Source organism: Zonotrichia leucophrys, chromosome 20, assembly GCF_028769735.1.
Source record: "Zonotrichia leucophrys gambelii isolate GWCS_2022_RI chromosome 20, RI_Zleu_2.0, whole genome shotgun sequence".
Lineage (NCBI taxonomy): Eukaryota > Metazoa > Chordata > Aves > Passeriformes > Passerellidae > Zonotrichia > Zonotrichia leucophrys.
The window spans coordinates 7095719-7106042 of NC_088189.1; the positions used below are offsets into that span (position 1 = coordinate 7095719).

At 56.1% G+C, this 10324-nt stretch overlaps 1 protein-coding gene across 1 annotated transcript; it reads right to left on the minus strand.

Moving 5' to 3' along the window:
* Positions 1-1931: 1931 nt before the first annotated feature.
* On the minus strand, positions 1932-8565 carry PSMF1 (proteasome inhibitor subunit 1). The gene is made up of 7 exons (XM_064730190.1): positions 8398-8565; positions 7219-7371; positions 6639-6721; positions 5888-6064; positions 5067-5120; positions 3075-3233; positions 1932-2980 (listed from the first exon to the last, which is right to left on the minus strand). Exons 1-7 carry the CDS (start codon positions 8524-8526, stop codon positions 2929-2931), a joined length of 807 nt encoding a protein of 268 aa, XP_064586260.1. The 5' UTR covers positions 8527-8565; the 3' UTR covers positions 1932-2928.
* Between the last annotated feature and the right edge of the window lie 1759 nt (positions 8566-10324).

A 10324-nucleotide genomic window follows, 5' to 3' on the forward strand; every position in this document is an offset into this window, starting at 1 on the left:
CTGGGAAAGGCTGATGCTGTGCAGCCTGACTGGAAGGAGGGTCAATGGCTCTCCAGTCCCACAGTGCTGGTGTTTTGGGGGTGTCTTTCTTTGTGCCTGGAGTGAGCAAAGCAAGCAGGGAGGGCCCAGAGTGCCTTTCCCAGTTCCATATCACGGGGGCTGCTTTGTTTTCCTGCTGGGCCACACACACACGGCCTCCCTGTACCCAGGATCCAAGGATGCAGCGCCGGCTGCAGGGTAATTAGCAACGCCGGGGGTTCTGCCATCCCATCGGGAGCAGGCAGGCAGGTGCTGTGGGCTGGGCGGGCTGGCAGATGGCCTGAAGGACTCTCTGGGGATCCTGAGCCATTACCAATAATCCAGTGCCTCTCTTCAAACGTGTAGTGGAAGTGCTGCTGCTGGAGGAGGGAGCTGAGCCTGTGCCAAGACCGCACACCCAGCCCCAGCCACTCCTTGCAGCCTCCCCATAAAAATTAACGCGGGGTGTGTTACTGTGCTCCCGTGCATGTTAATGTTTCCTGGGGCTCAGGGCACAAACAGCAGTGCTGGGGACAGGGAGTGGCTGAGGGCCTGAACTGTCCCCGCTGCTGGAGGGAGACTTGGCCCTTGCATCCACTGCGGAACAAACCCACAATGGGGGCAGCTGTCCCCCAGCCACTCTCAGGGAACGGGGTTTGTGCTGGCCACAAGCCCTACGGATGGAATAAGGAATGTGCTTGAGATCACTGGTCCTCAGGAGCCACCTCTGCCATGCTCCAGCTCCTTTAGTGGCAACTGTGGGGACACTCTCCTGTTCCCACTGTCCTGTGACATGGAGAGGAGGATCCTTGCCTCGCTTTACCCATCCTTTTTGGAGAGTGCACGGCTCAGCCCTGGGAGCCCAGAGGCTCAGGCAAAGGCCTGCAGCAGACACTTGTCCCCTTTGGAACCCACTCCCCTCCTCTGCCACCTGTTTCCCAGCTGCACAGCACCACGGAGCCGCCGGGGCCGGGCGCTGCAGACAAAAGCCGGTTCCTCGCCCTGCCGCAGCCTCTCCCGGCGCTGACTCGCTTTAATTAGCCCCATCAAAGCCGGCTGCGCCTCTCCCTCCTGGTAGGTCGCAGAACATGATTAATTCAGGCACAGAAAACAGCCGCCCCCTGCAGAGAGGGCCTCTCGATGAGGCCAAAGCTGTTTCCTCTCCCCCATCCAGTCTTTCAACCCCAACAGCAAGGTTGAGAGCTTCTTTCTCCTGGAAGGAAGCTGTGGATAGGCACAGGCTGTCCCAGGAGCCGGAGGGGACAATCAAGAGCCATGGCCTCACCGAGCCTGGGTCTCTCTCCATCCCTCCCATGCTGCTCTGGTCATGGGCATTGCCCACAGCCCACCCGTGGGTCTGCAGTTGGGACCTTCCCCAAAAAACCTCTGGGTAGTGCAGTGGGTCTGGACTCAGAACCAGCCCCTCCACAAATGGGGATCCATGCATGAGCCCTGGGGAGATGCAGGAGTTGCTCCAATTCCTCCCAGCACCAGATTTCTCCAGCTGGTCTTCCCTGCTCCCACATGTGCAGGGCCCAGGGTGGCACACACACCATAACACAGCTTTATTAACTGCATTTGTAGGCAAAGAGGTTTTAAAAGGAAAAAGCCTTTTGGGAAAAGAGATAGATGGGGGGGATCCCTTCCCCCTTTATATTTCTGCCAACGCAGCTGCGTGCAGTGTTCCAACAGCACTCAATGCCCCGGAGAGGCAATTACTGCAGGAGCAGGGCTGGGCTGCTCTCCACTTCATTTTCCTAATACAGTTACATCCTCTTGGAAAAGCGCTGCTGCTCAGGGGAAGGTACAAAGCGGGTTCCCAATGTGAATCCTCTGCCTCGGGGAGGGCTCTGGGGCTTCCCTTTGCACAGTAGGGAACAGAGGGGCCACCCCAGTATGCACCAGCACAACACTGTTGTCAGGTTTTTATTTCAGTCTTATGAACATTCTTCCAAGAGATCAGACACGAGAAGAAAAACAGTTTGAGCCCCTGACAGGAAAGATGAGCTGCAGGCCCAAATCAACTGAGCTGGGGAATCTCTAGGGAAGGCAGGCTTCTAGAGAGCTCAGGAGCCTAAGCCAAGCAGATCTCACCCATCCACCCCAATCCAGGCAGAGCCACACGAAACAACACTGGCAGTAGGAAAACTTGTTTGAGAAACCTCTTTTGCACAGCTCCCTCCCTCTTACTCCAGATCCATGCAATGTCCAGTGGGCACCCCTCACCACACTGCCTGCAGGGCTTCACAAACACCCCATGAAAAACACCATGGCTTCAGGGAAGAGAGGGGGCAAGGTGAGCCAGGAATTCAATCTATGTCTCTTCTCATGCACATCAAAGACTTTTCTGGTGCTGCTCTTCAAAGCCAGCAAGCACAGCTGTAATCCCAGCTGCTGCTGGGGGTCTGCCCATGGAGACCCTGTGGGTTGGGCTTTCCAGCCCTTCAATAAGTGCCTTGCTCAGATACAGAGTAAGAGAGAACCCTACTCTGTGGGGAGCCTACTTCAGCTGTCTCTTTCAGGAGGTTGCTGTGGTTTCCTGCAGAGGAGCAGCAAGGAGCCAAGCTCCCTTCTCACACCCACCACTTGTGGGACCCCAGCAGCAAGCTCTGCCACCCCAGAGAAGCAGAGAAATCCCACAGCACCCAGGCTGTTCCCAGAGAGCCACACCCCACACTCCCACCTTGCTGGGTGCAAACAGCTCCCTCAGAGGAGCAGAGAAAGAAATGACCTACTACTGCCTCCTCTTCCATTCTGCAAACAGGGAAGCCTTTATAGCTGTTGGGACACAAGGCAATGTGGCCCAAAACGGAGAAAAGGAAAACGCTGCTGGAAAGATCACAGGAGTGAAGAGGCAAAGTGCCTCTGCTTCCCAGAAAACTTGTGCATGAGCAGCCACGTGGGGACTCCTCACATGAACATGTCATCGTAGCCTGGAGGAGGAAGGTGGTCAGGATCCGGCCTGGAAAGAAATTCAGAGCAAACAGAAGTGAGAGCTCAGGCCTGCAGCAGCAGGCTGGGAGCAGGCTGGAATACCAGCATGGCCAAGGACCTACCCGGATCGCCCAACTCCTACGGGGCCAAAGGGGTCAAATCTGGCACCGGGTGGAACAGCTCCTGGGGGAAGCCGGCCTGGGATGCCTGAGGATGGGTCAATGCCAGGATGCGGGATGCCAGAGCGGAGAGGATCCACAATCATTCCCCCACCCCGACCTCTGGAGAGAGAAAAGGCAGAGAATGAGATGAGATTGGCACTGGAGAGAACTGAAGAAATGCTGAGCATGGGAACATGGGGTTAACCTGACACATGGCATGTGGGAAGGAAAGCTCCCAAGACCAGCCAGTGAAGCAGCCCATGGCAGGAAGACAGAGAGCCCTGCAGAGAATCCCAGAATTGTTTGACCTCAAAACTCATTTAATTCCAGCTCCCAGCCACAGGCAGGGATATCTTCCACTAGACCAAGTTGTCCCAGGCCCCATCCAATCTTGAATACCCCTAGTGCTGGGGCAGCTACAGCTTCTCTGGATAACCAGAGGTCTGGGGCCTCATCATCCTCAAAGCAAAGAATTTCTTCCCAAAATCCAATCTCATTTGGCCTATTGTCAGTGGGAACCATTCCCCTTTGTTCTGTCACTTCAAGCGCTTGTCTAAAGTCCCTCTCTAGCTCTCTTGGGACTCCCTCTGGGCACTGTAAGGGCTCTAAGGTGTCCCTGAAGCCTTCTCTTCTTCAGGCTGAACAGCCTCAGCTCTCTCAGCCCATCTCCACAACAGAGGTGCTGGCTGCTCCCTCAAGAAGCACCAGACCTGCTTGCCCTCTCTGCAGACCCACATTCCATCCCTGCTTCCCATCCTGCCCTGGCAGTGTTGCAAGAGCCGGCTGGCTTCCCACAAGCCTTTCCAGAGAACTGCCTGGAAGTCATTTGCTGGCCACGGCGGCTCCTCGGAGCTGCCCCACGCTGCGAGTGCCATTCCTCACGGTCGGCTTTGTGCAAATGCGGCTGCAGCCTGCGGACACCGCTGCCATCGTACAAGTCATTAACAACCGTGCTAATGAGTTCCATTAGGCCAGAACAGCTGCCCAAAGTGCCCCGGGACAGCCAGGTCCCATGAGCATATTCCGAGGAGCCTGGGTCTCCAGTCCTGGCACTGGCAGGTGTCAGCACGCAAATCTGCTTCCATTTACCATCTTTTTTTGTCATTTACAGAGAAATTCTCTGATGAAGCGCTGGAGGCAGCAAGAGAAACAGGGACACCCTTCCCTCAAAATGAATCCCCTCTCCTGGTGCAATCAGGTTTCCTTCCAGTCCCCCCAGCTCCAGGCCTCTCTTTCCAGCTGAGCAGGGACATTTTTAGCTGTCCCTTTTCTAGCCAAACCCATGGAGAAACAAGTCTTGCAAGAGGGGAAAAAATTCCATCCCCACAGGAGAGTGGTTCCAAAGAGGAGTCTCCTCTGGGCTGCAGGACACTCCACAACGACACCACAAGCTGGTTATTGTCTGACTGTGTGCTTTTAACTAGAGTGGAAGATGACAGGTTCTCCTTGCCTCACCAAACCAAATATCAAGGATATATCTGTGAAGCTCAGTCTCCCAGACAGCCCTGCCTCTGCCCAGGCTTTCTCCAAGTGCCTCAGACAGCCGGGAGGCTTGAAACAGGACTTGAGAATCTGTGAACTCGGCTTTCAGCCTCCCCTTCTGCAGACTGCTGGGCTGGAGACACAGCAGCTGGTAACGGTTTAAATTAGAGGCTTACATTCACTTAACGACGTATTCAGCTTTGATTTACTGCAGGAATTACTGTGTGTTAAATGAATACAAGCTGATTATTAAACAGACACAGATTGCAACCTATCATCTATGCAAGAGACGGGATCTTATTACGATATTAGAACCATATTGAGCTTTAGCAACTGTCAATTGGTCCCTCACAATTTGCACTGAGCAACTGCCCCCACTCAGAGACACTTGGCTGGATATGTTTTGGTGGTCTCCAACTACCCCACATCCCCCAAAGACAGAGCAGGGTGTGCTTCAAGAGCCATACTCACCCAAAAGGGTCCAAGTCTTCCCCACCAACAGCAAAGGGACTCAAGGGGGAAGGCCTGAAACATGGAACACAGAAAAATGTTCAGGAAGAGAAGAGAAGCTGCATGCAGCTGTGCCCACGGGTGCTATCCCATGGCAAACACTGCAGCACTTGGAGGGCCCTGGGATCTGTGGGGCCCTGCACGAGGGGGCTGCCATTGGGAGCATTCCCTGCTCCAGGGTGCTGCTGGATGAGGACATTGATGTGTGTGGCAGCAGCTTGCTGAGATAAAGGGTAATGCTGTTGTTCCCACTGCTTGGAGCAGGAGCTGTCCAGGTATATCAGCAGCTTCCATGTCAGGGGATCCCTAAGCAGTGCTGGGCTAGGCCTGGCTCTCCAGCATGTCCCAGACAGAGATATAATCCCACTTCAAGAGTGTGGGGACACTGGCGCTGGGTGCACCTCTGGTGTCCCTCCCAAAAGCTGCTTGGCCACACAATGACACTGTCCTTCCCACTGGTGTCCTTGCTCTGCCAGCCCCGATGGTCCCTCAGCCAGCAGGAGCAGGGCCACTGTCCTTCACCCCACACCTCACCTCCCAGCCCCAGCCTGTTCCCTCCTGGGTCTGTCAGTCCAACATGCAGCTCCAGAGCAGCCCATCCCTCTCCAACAACCAAATCAAACCCAAGTGTCCAGGCTGATCCAGCTGGGGAAGGTCTGGATCCTTTTCACTCCCCATCCCACATGTGCAAGATGGGGACCTGATGTGTAGTTTGGGGAGCTGTGCCAGGACCACGTCCCCTCTATCAGGGGGCTCTCAGCAGGCACACACTCTCTCCTCACCTGTGTGGGGCCCTTGCACCCATCGGCTGCCGGGGAGGGAGCCGGAGCGGGTTCTCATCCCAGGGCACATCCTCTTTGGGCTCAGGCTCCTTTCTGCCCTTTCCTGCAGGGGGCCCGAGGGGAACAATGATGCCTGAAGTGATTCTTGTCCTCAGCTCCTCGGTGTTCTTGTACACCCTGCAGCAAGGAGAGGGAAGGCAGTGGGGTGGGGTGGCCATGGCACCAGGACATGGAGTGCTGGACAAGCTGCACCAGGCACAGGGAGGGGACAGACAAGCCCAAAGTGTCGCTGGCACAAAACATGTCCCCCACTGGCAGCACAGAGAGTAACAACACACAAGGGCACCATTTACCATTTACCCCATTCCAGTGCCACCCAGCCACTCCCTTCTGCTCCAACCCAACCAGTCTGCACTGGAGGAAAGCACATGACACTGTGGATGTGGCTGAAGCTGTCACATTCTTGGGCAGTGTCCACCCAGCACAATGCTCTGGAAATAAATGTGCTGGCCTGGCCTGTTCCCAGGTGGGGTGGCCTTCCCCTGGGCTCCAACCCATGATGCCACTGTCCTCTACATCTCTTGTGCCAGTGTAGAGGAAGGCAGGGAACAGAGTTCTGCTGCATTTCAGGGCTGGCCTGGTTCTGGATTGGGGAGTAAGTCCTCCAGCTCCTCCCGACCTGATTCCTGCCCCCCTCTCCATGCCAGTAAGAAATTTGCTCCTGCAGAAAATACCAAGAAACTGAAATTACTTGTGGAAATCATCCAGGTGCTCTGAGTTGATGTAGTCAGCCACTGCCAAGGTCACATCTGCGACCTTCTGAGATCTGCGATCCTGGAAAAGCACAGGTAAAGCACAGTGAGCAGCCTGGCAGAGCTGGGAATGAGGGACACAGAAGCTACAACAACAGCCCCAGGACTGGGATACAAGGAATGGGGGTCCACCTGCTTCCCACCATGTCCCTGTGCTGTGCCTGAATCCCCAGTGTACAGCAAGATTTTCCCTGCTCCCTCTCCCCAGTTCAGGGGGGAACACTGAGCAAAGCCACCCAGAGCAGCTGCTTGTTGGGGGCTGCAGAGAAGTCCTGAGCTGGGAAAGGGACAGAAGCAAGGCAGCTCCTGCACTGTCCCACTGCCCTGACACAGCCAGGGTTTGACCAGCTTCATGCTGGGCCACATCTGACACAAAAACACCCCCTGGGTCTGCCCTATCCTGAGGGACAAACACCACTTTCCAGGCAGAACAAGCAAAAGCCAACATTTAAGAAACTGTCCCTGGTGTTCTTTTCAGCCAAAGGACTTCAAACCCACAGGGGCCACATGTGTGCTCACCATGACATTGAGGATCATGCTGTCCTCCACCATGATGGCCTTCAGCAGCAGCTCATAGGCATCATCCATGGACTTGTAGCGCAGTGTGTACACCTCCTTGTTGGCTTCCCAGCCAGCAGGCAACAGCTCTGACTTCCTTTCATCAGGACCGGGCTGCAATGGAACAGACAGGCTGCTGAGACCCTGCCGAGGAGCCCAGCATGGCCTCCTAGGGCTGGGGGTCTTGTCTTGGCTGCACAGGGAGATACAGGAGGGAACTGAGGTCTCTGGGAGGGGACCCTTCAACGCTTTCCAGGTTTTGACAGGACAAACAGGGATTTCCTACAGGCCGGCCCTGTCTGCTTGCCAGCCTCCCACAGCATCCCTGCACTGGAAGAGAAGGACATGACCAGCAGGAGGAGGTCACAAATACCCACACAGGAGACAATGTTCTTCGCTGTCAGACACCTTTCACCTCCGCAGCATGATACAGAGCTGTCTGGGGCATGAGAGAAGGCTGTCATTATGTCTGTCCCAACCCCATATCAGTGTTTCTGGGCGAGCCCTGCCCTACACTGTCCCCTCCTATGGTACAGGGGAGAGTTCTCTGCTGTGACAGTGCCCTGCACTCCCCATTACCCTCCAACATCTCATCAGGCACTCTCCCAACACCCATCAGGATCCCAATTCACTAAATCCCCAGAATTAGACTGCCCCACCCTCTGATATTGCCCCAGTACATTTCCTCCTCAGCACTGGACTGGACACCTCCCTTTTCTTACAGACTTCTGCCTCACCACCAAGCTCCACTTAACACTATACTAACTCGCTTACCGGAGTTATCAACACCGTCAGGATCTCCTGTCCTGCGACATCCCCCTGCATCACGACCCTCGGCGCCCCCAGTACCGGGATCCTCTCAGCACCGCCATTATCCCAAGAGCGGGGCCCCCCTACAGCACCGGGACCCCCCAACACCAGGACACCCCCGCCCCGCAGCCCCTCAGAGCAGTACTGAGGCCCCTCGGCCCCGCACCGGCCCGGGTGCCCCCAGCACAGCCGGCGCCGCCCAGTTCCCCTGGCCCAGGCAGCGGTCGCCCGGCTCGACCGCACGGCGCCGGCGAGCGGCGCTAGGAAAGGCCGAGGCTTCACCGCGGCCTACTAGGCCCCTGCGGCGGCGCACCGCGGCTCGGGCCGTACCTGGTCGCCAGCACCCAGGCAGCGGTAGCCGTGCCGAATCAGCTCCCAGTGGATGCCGCAGACCAGAGCGTCCTGCGGACGGGAGATGGCGGGCCTGGCCCAGGCGTACAGCGGCTCCAAACCGGCCATGGCTGCGGCGGCCGGGGCGGAGCCGGGCCCGCACCGCCCCTCGCTAGAGGGCCCCCGTCCGCTGCGCTGGGCCCGAGCCGCCGCCTGCGGCCGCGGGGCCGATGCCTGTGCTGTTGTGCTCGGCAGTGCTGAGGCTCTTCGAGTTCTGGGGTCGGTTTCGGGCCCCCCAGGACAAGAAGGACATTGAGGGGTTGGAGCAGAGAAAGGAATGGAGTTGGGGAAGGGGCTGGAGCACCAGGAGCACATGGGGAGCTGGGGGGACTCAACCTGGAGAAAGGGAGGTTCGAGGTGGTTTCCTCTACAGCTCCCTGACAGGAGGGTGCAGCCAGGTGGGGGTCAGGTTCTGCTCGCAGGGAACAGAGACATGACGAGAGGAAATAGCCTCACGTTGTTTAAGGTTTAGCAGAGGTTTACTTTGGATATTAGGGAAAATTTCTTTGCCAGAAGGGTTATTGGTGGGCTTGGTTGTGCTGGGGCAATAGTTGGACTCAGTGATTTAACTGGGCTTTTCTACCCTAAAGGATTCCATGATCAGACCATGGTCTGCGCTGCACCGTCCAGCAACCTCGAGGTTACTGCATGTCACTCTGAGCCTCCTTCCCTGCTCCTGGCTCTTTCTTGTCATCAGAAAAGCATTTGAGTTCATGCTGGGTCTGCTTGTTCTGCTGTAGCAAGCCTTCATGCTGACACCAAAGGGATCAAAGCACCAAAAAGCCATTGATGGGTTTATTTCATCCCTTCCATAACTCCTTGTCTGGGTCACAGTGCTTATGACACCTAAATTCTATTAAATTTGCCATTGAAAGGCATTCAGGGGCTTTTTTTCCTTGCCCCTGGGCCAGAGCCAGTGTCCTCAGTGTGGCTGGCAGGAGGCTGGGGCTCGGGACAAAGCCAGGGAACACCATCATCTGCTGCTTTCCTAATCTGAGCTTCAGGTCCTTGGGGGATGCTCATCTTGACTTCATTATGCGTCAATTAATTAACTCGCACTGCTCGCTCTTTCCATTTCCCTCTCAAGAAGTCAGTGAGGCTGAACAACCGACCACAGCCTGGCAGGTCCCATGGGAATCACTACCAGGAGACACCACACCTCCTGCCATACTTTGTCACTCCTTTCATCAGGGAAGACAGCTGGACTCATCAGGAAAGCTGCTGTGGATTTTCCACAGGGCCAGGATTTCAGCACAGGAGCTCCCTGAGAGAGGCATCGGATGGGGATGAGTTGGGAGCAGCAGGAAATGCCTCCGCCGCAGCTTCTCCATCGCTCAGATGTGATTCAGAGCAGCAGCAGCAGCCGCATTTCCATCCCATGGCTCGGCTCACTCCTGGGCAGCAGCCGCGGTTTCAGGCATTGATGACATCCACATTTCACTTTCCCAGCACAGCCCGGCCCTGGGTGGGCCAGGAGCTACCAGTGACTCCATTTAAATGCCCAGTTCTGAGGCAAAGTTTGAAGTCATAGATCTCCCTCCAGAAACCTGATCTGGATTCCTGTATCTCACTGCTGCTATTGGACTCCCCCTAGGTCCCTGCAGGGCTGTAGCACAGGTTCCTGCAGGTGCAGGAGCACAGGGTATTTAGGATCAGTGTCTCAGCAGGATCACACCAAAGCTCTGCTGAGGGCTTGCCGAGCTTTCCATTTCCCATGCAAATTTCTACCATCCCTATTCACCCACCATCCACTCCTCACCCTTTAACCCCTCACTACCTGCTCCCATCCAGCCCTCAGTTTGTCCTCCTGTGGCCTCACCTCCATGTTTATCCTTGATTTATTTTCCTCTCACTGTGTTGTGTCAGC

Excerpts from the sequence above, each read along its gene's own strand:
- PSMF1 (XM_064730190.1), bottom strand. The coding sequence starts at position 8,526 with ATGGCCGGTTTGGAGCCGCTGTACGCCTGGGCCAGGCCCGCCATCTCC. Across the intron at positions 7,372-8,397 it reads GCCTGGGTGCTGGCGACCAG|CCCGGTCCTGATGAAAGGAA; the intron begins GTACGGCCCGAG and ends GTTCCATTGCAG. Across the intron at positions 6,065-6,638 it reads CACCTGGATGATTTCCACAA|GGTGTACAAGAACACCGAGG; the intron begins GTAATTTCAGTT and ends TCCTTGCTGCAG.